Source organism: Geotrypetes seraphini, chromosome 8 (assembly GCF_902459505.1).
Source record: "Geotrypetes seraphini chromosome 8, aGeoSer1.1, whole genome shotgun sequence".
NCBI classification, from domain to species: domain Eukaryota; kingdom Metazoa; phylum Chordata; class Amphibia; order Gymnophiona; family Dermophiidae; genus Geotrypetes; species Geotrypetes seraphini.
In genome coordinates this window covers 100,798,793-100,817,697 of record NC_047091.1, presented here as the reverse complement: position 1 = coordinate 100,817,697, position 18,905 = coordinate 100,798,793, and the positions used below count along the sequence as shown (strand labels likewise).

Below are 18,905 nucleotides of genomic sequence, written 5' to 3'. Positions count from 1 at the left end.
ATCTGGTCCAGGTGATATGCTATTGTTCAGTTTGTTAAATTGACCCATTACATTTTACAGTGTTATAGAGATTTGTTTGAGTTTCTCTTATTCATCAGAATTGAATACCATTTCTGGCATAGTAACTCCCCCACATCTTCCTCAGTGAAGATTGAAGCAAATAATTCATTAAATCTCTCTGCTATAGCCTTGTCTTCCCTGAGAGCTCCTTTTATCTATTGGTCATCTAGCAGATCAACAGATTCTCTTTCCAGCTTCTTGTTTTTAATATACCTAAAAAAGTTTTATGTTTGGGAAGATTGAAAGAACCAGCCAAAGAGGGTGACCTGTAATCAAATGGCAGGACATCCATGGGGATGATGCGGAAAGACCTTACCAGATTAGCACAAAACTGATCTCTGTTTAGATCTGTAATTCAAGTCGCTATGACTAGAGCAAAAGTTGACGGCACCTAACTAAAAAAGTTTTTACTGTGTGTTTTTGCTTACAGCTTAATCTTCTTTTCAAGGTCTATCTTTGCCTTTCTTATTAGCGCCTTGCATTTGACTTGCCATTCCTTGTGCTGTTTACAATTATTTTCAGTCGAATCCTTCTTTCCTTTTGACTCTAATAGCTTCCTTCAGCTCACTCGTACTATGCCATTTTAAGCTGTGTTAGGTGTTTGTTAGCATCTAATATAGCTTAGTAATAGAGCCCCAAAGACAAATGTACAAAGTCAATGCATGGGTTTCTTTTTGTATTTTTTATTTTTAATTGTGAAAAAAGTGCTAAACCTGGAGCCCTCTTGAGAAGTCCTACATATTTTCAGGGTAATTTTCAAGGCTATCCCTAACCAGAGGTGTAGCAAAGGAGGTTGACACATGGGATGGTGGTGCCTGGCATCGCCATGATGTGCACCCCTCCTCCACTCTTCCTCACCGCTTGTGTACCCACTGCCCCCTGTGTACCTCTTGAAATGTTCGCTGGCGTGAGCAGCATCTTTCATCTGCTGCTCACATTGGCCTCGGCTCCCTTCTGACATCACATCCTGGTCCCGCAACCAGGAAGTGATGTCAGAAGAGAGCCGAAGCCAGCGCGAGCAGCAAGTGGAAGATGCTGCTCATGCTGGTAAACATTTAAAGAGATATGCAGGGGATAGAGGAGAGGCGCAGGTACCAGTGTCCCTTGCAAAGATGGCACCCAGGGCGTCGCCCTCCTTATTGCACCACTGTCCCCAACCATAGATGATTGGGTATGCCAAACACAATACAAATTACCCCCTATGGATTAGACATTAATATCTGTTGTTTCTGATGTCACCCCTTTCTTCCCCCCACCCCCCCCCCCCCCCCCCCCCAGTATTTGTCCCCAGGTAGTAAGTCATATGTGTACCAAGTTTGGTTGAAATCTCTCCATGGGTATCAGGGTTATGCTGAGCATTCATCTCAGTAAGCCCGAAGACACTAAAATTTGACTTTTTCAATAATTTTTACATGTCACCCTCACAGTGTTTGTCCCTAGATAGTAAGTAGTAATATGTATGCCAAGTTTGGTTGAAATCTGTCCATGCGTTTAGTTATGTGGAACATACAACATCCGATTGTAAACATATAGATTTGCTTTATGATACATTGTAAATCCTATGGATGGAATTTTTGTGGTTCAGTTTCAAATGATATTGTTGTATTCGTATTTTAATTGTACCTCACTCCTGCAAACACGGAAAAAAACAGGATTGTCCTTAAAACTGGATAAAGTAGTAAATGTTTTTCAAAGTTAGAATCAGGTGAGAATCGAGACTATTAATATTTCATTAGGAAACTGCTCTTGCCTGGTTAGTGTAGTAGCCGATTTATACTATATAAACCGCTTTGATTCTAACTACAGAAAAGGGAAGACGGGTTGAGACATCTAGGTACTGTATTTCTTCCATTGCTTTCAAGGGAAGTAAAACCCGTGTATGTCTTAATCCGTCCTCCTTTTTCTGGAACCATTTGGTAAAGGACCCTACAGAAAGACAATATATCAAATCCCATCCCCGTTCCTAAATTCGCTAGTCTTTTGAGCTCTATAAAGTTACTTGAAGGAAATATTTTTCGTGTAATAGTAAAACTAAATAGAAGTTCGAAATGATTGAGAAAAAAAAATATGAAACGCGTTTCTTCCACGATTGAACTTTATCGGTTTCCGTCCTTTTGCCTCGACCTGTTCAGCCTCCTTCGTATTTCCCAGTTCAAAGCCACGCCTGTTCTACTTCACTATTGGTTAGGAGAGTGGCGCGAACGCCTCTCCCATTTGTCCTATTGGAGACTTTGCGCCTGTTTCTCTCATTTGAGGGTGGAGTTGTGAGGGTTTTTTTTTAGTAATAGGGCGCCGGTTGCCGAAGCGACGACGTTGGCTTAGAATTTTTGGATGCCGTGGGAGACGGCCTGTAATTTTATATAGGCACATACATACGCACAGTGACCGGAGGCGGGAGGGATAATACTATAATGGTAAATCCGGTTTCTATACGGGATGGGGGTGCTGCGTACAAAATTTAGAGGATTTTTTTAATGCTCATTTTCTGCTAGGGAAATGACGTCATAGCCTGTGCGCTCAAATTTTGCAAGGAATGTTCAGGAGTTTCTTAATAGTTCTGAATGTTTGGCTTTATGTGTACAAGCTTACTATTTTCCCCTTCTCTCTCTACTTAATTATTCCTTATTTAATGGTGGGGATAAGAGGGATTGAGGCCTGCTGGAACTTGTAGTTGTGAACCGCCAGAGTTTGACTGTCGTAATCTTTTGAGTCCCTTCATTCGCTGATTAAGAGTGTTAGTGCCCGTGTATTGTTCCTGATCAGTATTTTCATGAGAGGCAAGTCTAGAAGGAGAAATATCAGCTGGCCTTTTTAGTAGGAACATACACGTTTCTGCATACGCTGTACCTACTTTCCTTTTCACCCTTCTGGTATTTGTAACACCCCGAGTTTGTGTGAAAGTGAAACGTGCATGCTTTTAGCCACTGAGTGTAGGGTAGTTTCAGTGCAGAGAATTGCTTTGTTACCTGGGCAAATTACTTTGAAAATTATCTTCAATCTATTTGTTGCTGTTGTCCGGGTCTTACTGCCTCTGGGTAGGTAGAACCAACGTTTCAGCCATCATGATGTGGTTGAAGAAAGCCACAGCATGATGATGGCTGAAATGTCGGTTCTACCTAGAGAACGATACGGTGACCAGAACTCATCACCTTTCCCGTCCCCGTGAGAAATCATACCCATGTCATTCTTTAAGTAGAGAGGGAAGAATCGGCGTATGAATGGGCACAACCACTGACCCTCATTGAAGAATGTTGTAGAAGGACTGAGATTGAGATAGATGCTAAAGAATAACATGGGATGATTTCCTACGATTATCTCCAGGGACAGGAGCAGTGCTGAATTCTGTCACACTATCATTCTCTACAAGAGGTGGTGAGACCTGGACAAAACCATAGTCATGATGTTAGACCACAGAAGCCTAAGAGAGCATATCTTCAGTCTGTCTTAGACTTTCAAAGGCACCAAAGAAAAGTACTAATATTTTATACTATCCTTTTTTTAATAAAATACATTTCTCCAGACTTATACCATACCCATGGTCTGAAAAGCTTTGCTGTTTGGGATGGTTCATCCTTAAGGACAACTATAACCATATACCGGTATTTGTGAATTCCAGAATATGGTAGTGCTTACCTACAGAAGTGAGGTTTTATAGAATCGTCTGCTAGGTATGGTTAAGATTACTTGTGATCTTGTGTCCATATAACTTTATTTCCTGTTGGAAGAGGTGTTTGTGAAGGGAGGAGGAGGAAGTGGGAGTCAGATGCTAAGTTACCTAGTTCACGAGGGCAGGATTTTGAGCTTGTACCCTAAAGTAGTGTGCCATTTGTAAATTTTATTTCTATCAATTGAAATCAGTGATGCAGGTCCCATAATGCATTATGGTCAGGACTGGCCTCGGATCTCCCTCTTGAACCTTGGAAGCTGTGGGTGTGACATTTGCTCCTACATACATATGACTGAAAATTCTAAGGTGTACACTTTTTTTTAATACAGAAAAGAGTGGTTTTTGTTTTTAAAATCTGATAGAATCTGCTTAGTGAAAAGTTAATATTACATGGAAAGTTAATATTTCCTTAAGTGTCTTGTCTGAGGTGATGAGGTGGTAGTGACAGAACCATGGTCTTCTGGTTTGTTCCTGTAATCACTAGGTCATTGCATCTTCCAAAAGAAAACTGATGGCAGAAGTGATTACATGTTAAATGACAACGTTTCTTTAGAAATTTCATGCTCTTTCAAAATAGGCACAGTTGGATTATGTATGCTCAACGATGTGCTATCAAAACCGATCAAATACGGTGTTCCTCAGGGGGCTCTATCTTCCTATTTAATCTCTATAGACCTGACCTAGACAGTCTGCAAATACCAAATACAGATTCACTCCTTTGCAGATGACATCTAACTATACCTACCACTAGGAGAGACCCATGATGCCCAGATCACAAAATTCCTAAACTGCCTCTCAGAAATCAAAAACAGGATGTTTGGCAACTAAACGCCTCCAAAACAGAACGCCTTTGGATCTGCAAAGAACACTATAACTGCCCGTCCCTCGCTACACCGGGACTGAACTACCATAACTGCAAAAGATCAAGCGTGTAGCCTAGGAATAATCCTTGACTGCTATCTATCTCTTTCCAACCATATCTCTCAGGTGGTATCTTCCTCATTTTATTATCTGCGACAACTGAAAAATAAGGAACTACTTTTCTGAGTCTGACTTCACACAACTATTGTATGCCGTAGTACTCTCCTGCATGGATTACTGCAATGTGCTATTCAACGGTCTCAAGGCAAAGAATATACATCACATGCAGCAATCGGACTTTTTTAAAAAAACCTCTGTTCCCGCAACCCTGTCTCCCAGACTCTTATCATCGGCTCACTGGCTACCCATAGTCAAACGTGTCTTCACTGGTTTGATGCTAGCATTCAAATCCTTGTACAACATGGTGCCGGGCTACATGATGGCCAAGTTTCCTCCATACGTGCTGAGCAGGTCCCTCCTCTCCCAGGATGAAATATGTCTCAAAACGCCCCCTTCAACTACAAACCTCCAAATGATGTTCCTACTCCCACATCATACTGAGCTACTGGCACCAACTGCCCCTGCATATCAGATCCCTTGATGGTCTCCTCAACTTTAGGAAAGGAGAAAAAAAACATACCTCTTCACCTTGACTGTGCCTGTGCCTGATGGATTACAAATAAATGTATATTAGTATCTTGGGACGTGTCACATTAGGATAAAAACGTGTATTGAAAAATCTTGCACTGCAGCTATGGCAAGTTTAACCTGTAAATTGTATATTATGTGTATTGATATTAGATCCCTAGTGTGTGTCAAGTTAGGATAAAATTTATATTGGGAAAACTTGCACTGTAAGGATAACTATGGCAAATTGTAATGTTGATATTAGACCCCCTAGTATGTCAAATTAGGATAAAAACTTGTATTGTAAACGTGTACTGTAATTATGGCAAATCATAACCTGTAACTGTGTATTATGTAGGTTTAACTTGTAGGCTGTTCTGAGCTCTTTGGGGAAAACAGGATTGAAAACAAATTAAATATGGGACTTACCTGTGAAGTAAAGGAAACAAAAAATGTTGGTATTGAAACAAAATATATAGGTTCCCCAGTGATTCAGTGGAAGTGTTCAATATGTTACTTGGTGTGACATGTTCTTTTTTTTTAGTGGTATAGTTAGGAAAAGGAGAAAACAAAATTTTCTATAAAGCTATATTCTTTAAAATAGATCATTTTTTGTTGTTGAATAAATATACAGCTTTCAAAAGCATTCAGGCAAAAGAACTAGAGTGTAACTTTTGTAGAACAAACAAATAAAATTGGTAGCAGAAGTGGTCCAAGGAAGGAGAAACAAACAGTTGCACGCAAGCAAATTTTATTTAAGGAGTGCTGGACTTGGCCATCTATCAGCAACTGCCTTTATTAGGGGCCATCAGATTCTTCGATGGATGTTAAATAACTACATCTTCAGAATAAGTCATCCTTTTGCATACTTGTACTTCCTTAAATCAAGGTCTTCAGGCTTTCAGCCACTATCCTCCATCAATATTTCTCTTCCTCTGGGTAGAGGAGAAGACCCACTGCTTGTTGATGGAGGATAGTGACTGAAAGCCTGAGGACCTTGATTTAAGGAAGTACAAGTATGCAAAAGGATGACTTATTCTGAAGATGTGGTTATTTAACATCCATCAAAGAATCTGATGGCCCCTGATACAGGCAGTTGCTGATAGATAGCCAAGTCCAGTCCTCCTTAAACAAAATTTGCTTGCATGTAACTGGTTGTTTCTCCTTTCTTGGGCTCCCCTCTGCTATTGATTTGAAGCCTTCAGACATAGGTAGCATAGTGATTGGGTCTGATCTGGACTTGAGTGTCCTAATAGAAAGTTTAATGTATGGTGTGTTTTTCTACTTTGTTGGCTGCACATATTTCATCTCAGAACTGATGTACTATACAGATGTAATTGTAAAGGTTTTTTTTAATGTGATAAGATTACAAATTAATATTTATTCTTTGGTTCCAGCTTCCATTGTCATTACTGAAAACTGCTCAGAATCACCCTATGGTAAGTGACTTTGTGTTTATTTTTATAAAATTCTAAAGTGATGGAATTTGCATAGAAGATTCTCAATTGCCTGTCTTTTGATCATGGGATCTTTTGTTTTTATTCTATTAAATAGTATTGTATGTGATGCACCTATGAGTCTAGTTGTGTTTAGGTGGTAGCTGCTGCCCAGAAACATGGTATATAGGGCTAGATTCACAAAGCAAACAGATTGTGTACCAATTGGTTTGCAACCTGATTTCCCTCCGGCCCGATTCACTACGTCTTTGCCGACCATCCTCTGATCCGCGCTTGAAAATGAGGGCAACGGCATGAAAAGTAGGCAGGGACGCGATTCACTAACCAAAACCCTGCAACACCGATTGGGCTGGCCGATCACAAACAAGCGACTGCTGAGGACCAGTCGCTCAAGCCCTTTCAGACTGCCTTGTCTTCTGCTGCCCTGCTCTGTGCCCTCTCAGCCCCGATCTCCTGCTGCCCCAAATGCCTCCTGCAACCCTGACTCTCCTGCCTGCCCCAATCACCTGCTTCCCCTGGCTAAGGAGCTGTCTTTTCTCCTGCAGCCCCGACTCTCCCGCTGCCCTGATCTCCTGCCTGTTACGAACGCTGCCTGCCCTGACTCTCCCACTCTTCACCGCAGTGCAAGCCCGTGGTTTTAACCCACGGGCTTAAGGGAGTTAAAACCACGGGCTCCAAAAAAGTTAAAAAAAAAAAAAAATCTGCCGGCCCAGAAGTCCAGCTCATGCGCAGACTATCTACAGATGGTCTGCACATGCGCTGGGATCACTATAGAGCGATCTGGGCAGGCAGATGGGGGCGTTCCTCCGATGGCCCCCATCTGCATATTGCAGTTTGGAGAATCTATCGGACCTGCCCAGATCGGACACCAATTGGTCCTGATCGGGCAGGTTCATGAATCTAGCCCATAGTTTTCATTTACAGGGTGTGACATTTTTTTCATACACCACTATGTGATGCAAGGCAGAACAATATACACTGTTTGTCATTAGTGATTATCAGTTACATTTCAAGCCCCAGAAGTTAAAACAGGCAGTATAAAATATCTTGTAACTAAAATTAATTTCCTATTTCTTGATCTATTTTCATAAACTGAATTTGTATTTTCTTTCTAGTTAGTGGAGCTGAAAAATGGGGAAACATATAACGGGCACTTAGTGAGCTGCGACAACTGGATGAATATCAATCTACGAGAAGTCATATGCACATCCAGAGTAGGTTTTACTATAAAACAAAGTGTAAAATTTTGTACATTATAGTTTGGTTCTATATGAAAGAATAAAAAGACTAGTCATTTCATTATTTTTTTTTTTTGGGGGGGTAGGGTTTAGCAAGACTCCTTTTATTCATAAACTCCAGTTCAAATGATCAGTATTTTGAATAATTTATAATTGTGAAAGGTAAATAAATTATGTCCTGTCTTGATATTGTAACTTTAATTCAGATGATAATATAATTGAAGAGACAATATTTCTTTCCATCACCACAACCAGATTTGATATGGATAGATAATGGCTCTAGAGAATGACAGAGACCCAATGTTTGTCCCCATGAGCTCTGTCTGTATAAGCTTCAAACATTTAAGATTTTGTATTTAAATCTTTTTATTAAAGTATAGAAAGGGACAATATTCTGTACAGCTGTTTTGTAAATCATAATTCTGTTTCATCTACTCAGGAATCCATACGTTAGGTATTCAATCCATTCCTGTGAACCAGGTTTTGCAGAAGTATATCACTCATAACTTTTAGCACCTCTCATATTGCCAGTGAAGTGAAATATCCTCTTCAGTTTTTCCTTCTGCAAAAGAACTGTGCAGAGGTGTTTCTGATCTGCTCTGCCTAATTCTTATTTTTAATTATAAATGAATTTTTTTCTGAGGTTTTGGAGCCCTGAGACCACATATTTTCTTTCATTTCTCCTAACTACTGCTCTTCCTGGGGATTCTATCAGCTGGTTCAACAGTAACACGGAGGGACTCAGATGTGTGATCTACAATCCAAAAAGTGGTCATCTAACAAACTATCTAAAATGAGCCAGCATGACTGGTGCTGCAGCGGCTCTGCCCTAATGGCATGGAGAATGCCTGTTACACCCAGCTTTCAGCCCAGAGCCTCCGCTTGCATCCAGCTCCCAGCCCATGACTTCTTCTGGAGTCCCATGGGAGGATGGTTCACATCTCTTTATTATGTCATTTCGGAGTGGGCTGGTGGATCTGCAGCATTTGATTCCAGCCTTTCATGAACAGGAGAACTGAAGCAGAGGAGTTGCTTTTGTGGTAGTGGCCCGGGCTGGCCTGACTCGATTGGGGACATGGAATTAGAAGCTGATTGAGGGTAGTGATAATGGCTGACTGGGGTTTATAATTTTATTTTTGTTGGGCTTGTTTAATTTTGCCATTTTTTTCCTGCTTTTATTTTCAGGATTTTTCTCTGGGGTTCTACACACCTATAATATTAATTTATTATATTATCTTTTTGCTCTTCCTTCTCTTTAACTAGGTAAATGTAAATAATTATTTCTTTCATAGGTACTATAGTTAGATTGTGAGCCCGTTGGGACAGAGAGGGAAATTCAAAGTACCTGATTAGATTTTTGACCATTTTTTAAGTCAATTTGTTTTGTAAACTGCTTTGAATCCTTTAGGAGATTTAACGGTATATAAGACATCACATCACATTAAATTAAATATTTGGGGATTCTCTACCTGGGAAAGGACACAGGTTTTGTGGAGCCGGACTGCAGCTCGCAGGGCAAACCTTTGGGTGGACCTGTGGAGCCAACCTGCTATGTGCCACTTCAGGGCTCAGGGTCCTTTTCCCTGGGAGTCAGCTCGCTTTCTGAGCCAGCTTTGCCCTGAGGAAGAACCCTTGGGAATTAGGAAGCTGGTTGCGTATTTGTGCCTCTTTCCCCCCCCCCCCCCCAGTCATGGTCTGTGGTTCAGTGGGGTGGAGGTCTCGGATGGGGTCAGTCCGAGTGGTAGCCTGAGTCATTTATTTGAAATTTCTGAGGGAGAAATTCCTTTCCATTCCCTCCAGCTGCAAGGAAAATAGGCAGGCATGTTCACAGAACTGTAAGTACAGCCATATTATTTCCTATGGGAAAATCAGGGGGGGTCCAATAACTTTGAGGGTTTCTGGGGTCAGGGCTCACATCCCCCATTCCAAAACCCCTATTCCAGCGTTTTTTATTTTTCCAAAAAGTCTCCATGGGCCGTTTTTGGTGTGATTTTTCTGTCAGCGGTCATCTTGCATTTTAAACAATTTTCTTTTCTGATGTCTCTATCTGCCTCAAAACCTCTTTTTACAAAAATCATCAGGGATAGACTCCTCAGGGTAGGTTGACACCATTTCATGTGAAGTTTGTGCTGACTAGCCAACGTAGGAGCGTCCATGTACCGCATGTCGCATTGCGTGTGAGGGAGGGGCAGGAGCCTCAAGCTTAGTCCCATATGCCCCTCCAGGGCTGGAGCACTGCTATGGGTCTGGGAAATGGGTAGAATGTCCCATCCAGAGTCTGAATTTAGCAAAGGCGTGAAGTGCTGATGTATGGAGTCTGTAGAACCTACAAAAGCCCAGTTGGAGGTCCTGCAGGGTTTGTTTCTCCTCTGCACAAGACTTATCCCCAGAATTTTGTAAATCTCATGTGGAGAGTATTTTTAACAGGGCCAGGACTTGTGACGCAGCCTGAAAGTGTACCGCCATTAGTCCTGGGAGCATCTTTGCTTTCTGATATCTCCACAGATAAACAAGCCAGTGATCATTCGGAGCCAGACTGGCAGGATTGGAGATCAGAATCCATGCCTTTTTTTTATCACAGGGCTCAAACAATCCTGGAAGAATCTGGTTTCCTGTTTGGGTCCGGCAGCCAAGATGCCTCTCTAGTGCTTGACAAGATGATCCTTTGGTCCACCAACTATTTAAGTCGGTCTCTGTCCACCGTTTTATAGCAGATGCTATTAAGGAATTGAAGCTAGAGGTGCAGCCTTCCACTTCCCAGTGCATGGTCATGATTGACTCCAATGCTTAGACCTCTATTTTTCCAGCGCATCTGGACAATATTGCCCTAGTTACTGAGCAGTGGGAGACCACAGAAGGGTCCTTAAGGATTGCAAAAGCTATGTCCAGGTTTTATCCTGATGGCACCAGAGTATAGGCATCTACTATCGACCCCCCAGGGCAGTCCGAAGAAACTGATGGAGAAATGACAGATGAGATTAAACGCAACTGCAAGGGAGGCAACTCAGTTATCATGGGCAACTTCAACTATCCAGGGATAGAATGGAACCTAGGCACCTCCGGCTGTGCTAGAGAAACCAAGTTCCTGGAAACTGTAAGCGATTGCTTCCTGGAACAACTTGTCAAGGAAAATACAAGAGGAAACACAATTCTGGACTTGATTCTAAATGGATCGCGAGGACCGGCACAAGATGTAGAAGTAGAAGGGATGCTGGGAAACAGCGATCACAATATGATCCGCTTCAACCTGGAAATAGGGGCGAAACATAGGTTCAGAACGACGGCCACAGCGCTAAACTTCTGAAAAGGGAATTACAAAAGGATGAGATGCAAGATGGGGAAGAAGATTAAGAAGAGGATGAACACTGTAAAGACGCTAGAGCAAGCTTGGTCTCTCTTTAAGGATACGGTCACCGAAGTGCAAAATCTATATATACCACATATCAACAAGGGATCAAAGAGGAAAATGAATAAGGAACTGGCGTGGCTCACTGTAGATGTAAAGGAAGCGACCAGAGACCAAAAAAAACCTCGTTTAAGGAATGAAAAAGATAAAAAACAGACAAAAACTGGAGTAAGCATAAACAGCATCAACGCAGGTGCTATAAGGCGGTAAAAGGGGCCAAGAGAGACTACGAGGAAAAAATAGCCAAGGAGGCAAAAAACTTTAAACTGTTCTTTTGGTATATTAAAGGGAAACAACCCGCAAAGGAAGCGGTGGGACCGTTGGATAACCAAGGAATAAAGGGAGCGCTGAAGGAGGACAAAGCAATAGCCGATAGACTGAACACGTTGTTTGAGTCTGAATTTACCGAAGAGGCTATACACAGCATATCGGAACCCATCAGGCTATATGCTGGAAGTGAAAACGGGAAACTGACAGGGTTAATGGTCAGTCTAGAAGAGGTATGCAGGCAGATTGATAGGCTTAAGAGAGATAAATCCCCGGGACCGGATGGCATCCATCCGAGGGTCATCAAGGAACTGAAAGGGACCATAGCTGAACTGCTTCAACTAATAGCCAATCTGTCGATCAAATCAGGAAAGATTCCGGAGGACTGGAAGATGGTGAATGTTACGCTGATCTTCAAAAAAGGTTTGAGGAAAGACCTGGGAAACTACAGACCGGTGAGTCTGACCTCGGTACCGGGAAAGATGGTAGATGTGCTGATAAAGGACTGCATCATTGATCAACTTTGACGGATACGGTTTGAGAACCAGCCAGCATGGTTTCAGCAAAGGCAGATCTTGTTTGACACACTTGCTGCACTTCTTTGAGGGAGTAAACAGGCAGATAGACAAGGGCGACCCGGTCGACATTGTATATCTGGCCTTTCAGAAGGCGTTCGACAAGGTTCTGCATTAATGACTACTTCGGAAAATTGCGAGCCATGGAATCGAGGGTGAAATACTCACATGGATTAAAAATTGGCTGGAGCATAGGAAACAGAGAGTGGGGGTAAATGGACAATACTCGGAGAGGAAGAGCGTCACCAGTGGAGTGCCGCAGGGCTCAGTGCTTGGACCCGTGCTCTTCAACATCTTTATAAATGATCTGGACATAGGTACGACGAGCGAGGTGATTAAATTTGCGGACGATACAAAGTTATTCAGAGTAGTGAAGACGCAGGGGGATTGCAAAGATCTGCAACGTGACATAATCAGGCTCGAGGAATGGGCATCGACATGGCAGATGAGGTTCAACATGGATAAGTGTAAAGTGATGCATGTCGGTAACAAAAATCTCATGCACGAATGCAGGATGTCCGGGGCGGTACTTGGCGAGACCTCCCAGGAAAGGGATGAAGCCGTCCACACATAGTGCGGCAGCGGCAAAAAGGGCAAACAGAATGCTAGGAATGATAATGAAGGGGATCACGAACAGATCGGAGAAGGTTATCGTGCCGCTGTACCGGGCCATTGTGTGCCCTCACCTGGAGTACTGCATCCAGCACTGTTTGCCATACATGAAGAAGGACACGGTACTACTCGAAAGGACCCAGAGAAGAGCGACTAAGATGGTAAGGGGTTGGAGTAGCAGCCGTACAGCGAAAGATTAGAGAAACTGGGCCTCTTCTCCCTCGAACAGAGGAGATTGAGAGGGGACATGATCGAAACATTCAAGGTACTAAGGGGAGGTTGTTCACCCTCTCCAAGGTAGGGAGAACGAGAGAGCATTCTCTAAAGTTGAAAGGGGACAGATCCTGTACAAACGTAAGGAAGTTCTTCTTCACCCAGAGAGTTCTTCTTCACCCGGAGACTGTCATAGGGAAAAACACTCTCCAGGGATTCAAGACAAAGTTAGACAAATTCCTGCTGAACCAGAACTTACGCAGGTAGGGCTAGTCTCAGGGCACTGGTCTTTGATCAGAGGGCCGCCGCGTGAGCGGACTGCTGGGCATGATGGACCACTGGTCTGACCCAGCAGCGGCAATTCTTATGATGTTAGCTGTTTAATCAGCCAAAAGTAAATTCTGTGGTGGCCCAGGTCACCAAACGCATGGCTATCCCGAGTGAGGGAGGAGTTGCGCTTCAAGATCATAAGGTGGACATGGTTTCAGAGAGTCAGCTTAAAGCTCTAGCTCTTGAAATCAAAGCGGGGGCTGTGGCAGCTTTGTGTGCTTCATGGGCCTGTCGCACCAGAATGAGAGAGAAACTCTCTGCAGAGGAGGTGTCTGCCCCCATCTGGTGCTAGAAGAATGGATTACATGGCAGACGCCCTCTATGACCTTATCAGGGTCATGAGCAAGATATTGGGAGTATGCAGTTTCCGCTCGCAGAATGCTCTGGATCTGACAGTGGGCGGGTAACTTGGCATCCAAGGAAACCTTAAGCAGACTTCCTTTTAAGGGACAGATGCTTTTCGGTAAGGGCCTAGATGATCTCATGGCCGGTGTGACAGATTGTCGACCACCCCAAGGCAGGAGTAGAGGTAAAATTTTTGTTCCACCGTTCTCGCCAGTACAACCCGAGTTCCTCCACCCAGAGATCTTTGCAAGGTTACAGACAGCGATTTAGCAACCCAGGATGCCAGTAGACCTCGTCTCGCCTCAATCCACCCTCCAAAAAGTCCCAGTGATTCCAAGTTGGTGGCCGTGCCTCCAACATTAGGGGAGAGGATCTCAGCGTATCGAAGGGAGTGGGAGAAAATCTCCTTGGACCAATGGGTGCTGGACATTATCCGAGTGGGTCACAAGATCGTTTTATTGTACTGTGGTTCCTCGATTCTCCAGCTGGCCTGCTGGAAAAAGAGGCCAGGGTCTGGGCAATGCTTCAAAGGCTCTTAGATATTCGGGCCATAGAACCTTTCCCTGACGATGAATCTGATTTAGATAGATACTCCAAATACTTCATTGTGCCCAAGAAAGGCAGAAGATTCTGGTTGTACAGCATGACTCTTGAGCACACGGCTCTAGTTTGCAAGGGATATTTAAATGTGGTTATTGCCACTCAACTCTGGGCTAAGAGACCTTCTACTATGGTGGCCTATGCCAAAGCTTAGAAGGCTTTTCAACAGTAGTGTGAAAGAGACTGTCTGGAAGGGCTCTGAGCTCCCATTCCGGTTATCCTTTCTTATCCCAGGACAAGCAGACAGGTATTCTCACAAGTGGGTAACGTCATCCGACGGAGCCTCGATGCGGACGCCTCACAAGCAGACTTGCTTGAAGAAACTCGAAGTTTCGAGTCGCCCGCACCGCGCATGCGCGAGTGCCTTCCTGCCCAGCGCAGGGCGCATCTTCTCAGTTCTTACTTTTCCGCGGAGCCGAGAAGTCCGTCTTTGACTCTCTGCGTGAAGTAATTCCACTTGTGCCTTCGCTACAACCGCGGTTTTGTGTTCTTTTTGTCACGAATCGCTGTTTTTTCTTTATTCTTTTCTTTTAAAAAAAAAAAAAAATAAATATTTTCTTCCATTCGTTCGACCGGGCAGGCCTCGCGGCTGCAGCCCCACAGCTTCGATCTTGCGGCTGCTCTTTTTCGGCCTATGTCCCGGCCTGCAACCAGTTTTAAAAAGTGTTCCAAGTGCCAGCATGCAATTTCCCTCACGGACCCTCATCGACGGTGTCTTGGGCCTCAACATCTCCCGAAATCGTGCCGGCCTTGCTCAACACTTAAGTCTTGTGCTTTTAAGCATCGTTGTATTCTGTGGGAGCAGCTCTTCAGCATGGAATTTTCGATGGAACTCTCGTCTTCGAAGGGTGCCTCGCCCTCGACTTCATCCGAAGCTCTTCTGGATTCCACAGTTTCCACTCCAAGCCTCATCAAACCTGCCTCGTTTGTACCTGCTCTGTCTTCGACACCTGCTGCGAAGCCTTCCTCTGTCTCTTCAGGTCAGATAGGGCACGGTGGTGCTTAAAGTGCCTAAGACTTCTAAGTCAAAGCACTCTCACACTGCCTCAAGGGAACACGAGGCCCATGCAGGTGGTCCCGTTGGAGATGCTGATCCATCCTTGCCGGCTTCGTTCCAGACCTTGTTGGAGAAGCAGTTCATTCAGCTCTTTACTACCATGGGGCTGCAGCTTCTCTCACAAATCCAGCCTGGGCATTCAGTGGTCTCCCGCAAGGTCGAGCCACCTCCTATGTCTCAGTCTCATGCACACTCTTGGCAGGGAGCAGAGTCTCTGCGAGGGTCTGGTCTGGCATCTGGGCACGGACAGCAAGGAGCAGATTCTTTGCCAGTGCCTCAACGGGAACCCTCACACTCAAAGCAAGGAGCAGAGTCTTTGAGTGCATCGAGGTTCCTCTTCTCAGTCTCTACTGCTTCATTCCACAGCCTCCAGCCCTATCCATTCTCTGGGGGCTTCGACTGAGGCACGCTCTCCTCGATCCTTGAAGCAGGCCTCGAGGATCAAGGAGAGCGTGCCTCAGTCGTGGGCCAAGCTCGACGTCCGAGTCCTTCTCGAGGCACGGCTTTGGCGGATCAACTTTCCTTTTCATCTTTCCTTCGTCAGATGGCGGTTGATTTGGATATTCAGTTAGATACTGGCTCAAAGTTCTCCAAGGAATATCTCGAGACCATGCATCTCCCTCAACCTCTGGCTGAATCTCTCAATCTTCCTCTCCATAAGCTTTTGGATCAAACCTTTGTCCGCTGTCTGGAAACTCCTTATACCATTCCAGCTGTTCCAAGAAAATTGGATTCTAGGTATAAGACTGTACATCATAAAGGCTTTGACAATACTCAATTATCTCATCAATCCCTTCTGGTTGAATCGTCTTTGAAAAGATCTCATCCTTCCCAGGTGTATGCTACTGTCCCTTCAGGAAGGGAAGGTAAAACGATGGACAGATTTGGTCGTCGCATCTATCAGAATTTGATGATGACCTCCAGAGTCCTCAACTATAATTTTCATTTCATCACCTATTTTGAGTTCTTTCTTTCCATTCTTCCAAAGTTTATGCCTTATCTGGATTCTCGTAATCACTTTGAGTTCCAAGAAGTCATTGCTTCCTTATCACAACTCCGTCTGCATCTTCTCCAGTCATCCTATGAGTTAACTGCTCGAGTAACTGCTTGCTCTGTGGCCATGCGACGTCTTGCTTGGCTTCGTACTATCGACATGGATCCTAACCTGGAGGACCGGCTGGCTAATGTTCCTTGTGCAGGCAATGACCTCTTTGATGAGTCCATTGAGGCAGCCACCAAGAAACTATCTGACCATGAGAAGTCTTTTGCATCAATTCTCAGACCAAAGCCGAAGCCGGCTCCTTCTTGACCTACACGCCCTCCTCAAATCTATCAGCGGCGTTTTCCACCAAAGCAGGCTCCTTCTACTTGTCAGCCTGTCAAGAGGCAGCAACCCCAGAAGCAGCAAAAGTCTCAGCCATCTGCTGTACCCAAGGCTCCTCAGCCTTTTTGACTGCCTAGAACAGTGCATAACTTCCATCGTTCTGCCCTTTCCCGTTTTTCCCCCTATCGGAGGTCGTCTCCATCATTTTTACCACCGATAAGACGACTGTTACTACCGACCTCTGGGTCCTTTCCATCATCAGGGAGGGATACTCTCTTCATTTCCATCAAGTTCCTCCAGAACATCCTCCAAGAGAGTATCCTTCCAATCCCTCCCAGACCACCCTTCTTCTTCAGGAAGCTCAAGCTCTGCTTCAGCTTCAAGCTATCGAGCCAGTTCCTCTAGCTCAGCAGAACAAGGGATTTTACTCCAGTTACTTCCTTGTTCCGAAGAAGACGGGCAATCTGAGACCTATTTTGGATCTCAAGGTGCTCAACAAATTTCTAGTCAGAGAAAAATTTTGCATGTTGACCCTGGCATCTCTTTATCCCCCTCCTCGAGCAGAACGACTGGTTATGCTCTTTGGATCTCAAGGAGGCCTACACACACATTCCCATTCATCTGGCCTCCCGTCAGTACCTCAGATTTCGGGTGGGAAATCTGCATTATCAATACAGAGTGCTCCCTTTCGGCCTGGCCTCGTCTCCCAGAGTATTCACCAAGTGCCTGGTAGTGGTGGCCGCAGCTCTCAGGAACCATGGTCTTCAAGTATTTCCATACCTCAACGACTGGCTCATCAAAGATTCCAAGTCTCAAGGAGTCATAGTAGCGACCCAGCAGACTATCTGGTTCCTGCAAAGTCTGGGATTCGAAATCAACTTTCAAAAATCCCATCTACAGCCTTCTCAGACTCTTCAATTCATCGGAGCTATTCTGGACACAGTCCAACTCAGAGCATTCCTTCCTCAATAATGTCTGGAAGCTCTTCTCCATCTTTGTCATTCAGTGTCCTCTCGCTCATCCATCTCGGCGTGACACATGATGGTTCTTCTGGGTCACATGGCTTCCACAGTACACGTGACTCCTTTTGCCAGACTTCACCTCCGAATACCTCAGTGGACCCTGGCATCTCAATGGTTTCCGACCCTCTGACTCGACACATCCAGGTCACTCCTGCTCTGACAGTCTCTTTGCTGGTGGATGCTCTCTTCCAATCTATCCAGAGGCTTACTTTTTCACACACCCCTACCTTAGAAAGTGCTCACGACAGATTCTTCAACTTGCGCTTGGGGGGCTCATCTAGATGGTCTCCGTACTCAAGGCTATTGGACCACTATGGATCGTCAGTGTCATATCAATCTGCTGGAACTCAAGGCGATTTTCAACACTCAATGCTTTTCAGCATCTTCTTCACGACAGTGTAGTCCTCATTCGAACGGACAATCAGGTTGCCATGTATTATGTCAACAAACAGGGAGGCACGGGATCTGCCTCCCTCGGTCAGGAAGCTCTGAAAGTTTGGGATTGGGAAATTCGCCACAACACCTTCCTCAAAGCTGTCTACATTCAGGGGACGGACAATGCCTTAGCGGACAACTTGAGTCGTCTTCTACAGCCTCACGAATGGACTCTCCATTTCATGCCCCTTCATCACATTTTCTCTCAGTGGGGGACGCCTCGGATAGACCTCTTTGCAGCTCCCCACAACTACAAACTGCCTCAGTTCTGCTCCAGGATGTGCACTCCTCATCGCCTCGAGGCAGATGCTTTTCTTCTGGACTGCACGAATCTCTTTCTATATGCGTTTCCTCCATTTCCTCTCATTCAAAAGACGCTGGTCAAGCTGAAGTCCACCATGATTCTGGTTGCTCCTCGGTGGCCCAGACAACCCTGGTACTCCCTTCTACTTCAACTCAGCAGCAGGGAGCCATATCTTCTACCAGTTTTTCCCTCTCTGCTTACACAGCATCAGGGATCTCTGCTTCATCCCAACCTGCAGTCTCTACACCTGACAGCTTGGTTCCTCTCAACATAGCTTCTCTCCAGATTTCTCAATCTGTGAGGGATGTTTTAGAAGCTTCACGGAAGCCTACTAATAGACAATGCTATCACCAAAAATGGACTAGATTTTCTACTTGGTGTTTTTCTCATCATAAGGAGCCTCAACATTCATCCTTATCTTCAGTTTTGGACTATCTTTTGCACCTTTCTCATTCTGGCCTCAAGTCTACATCGATACGAGTCCATCTTAGTGCAATTGCTGCTT

General features: G+C 44.5%; 1 protein-coding gene across 1 annotated transcript in view; it reads left to right on the top strand.

Moving 5' to 3' along the window:
- The first annotated feature begins 2,314 nt into the window (after positions 1–2,314).
- LSM4 (LSM4 homolog, U6 small nuclear RNA and mRNA degradation associated) overlaps positions 2,315–18,905 on the top strand; it is a 51,421-nt gene continuing 34,830 nt past the window's right edge. The window contains exons 1-3 of the mRNA XM_033953621.1: positions 2,315–2,474; positions 6,613–6,654; positions 7,788–7,886. Coding sequence (XP_033809512.1) covers positions 2,472–2,474; positions 6,613–6,654; positions 7,788–7,886 — 144 coding nt within the window. The 5' untranslated portion in view covers positions 2,315–2,471. The remainder of the gene's footprint in view (positions 2,475–6,612; positions 6,655–7,787; positions 7,887–18,905) is intronic.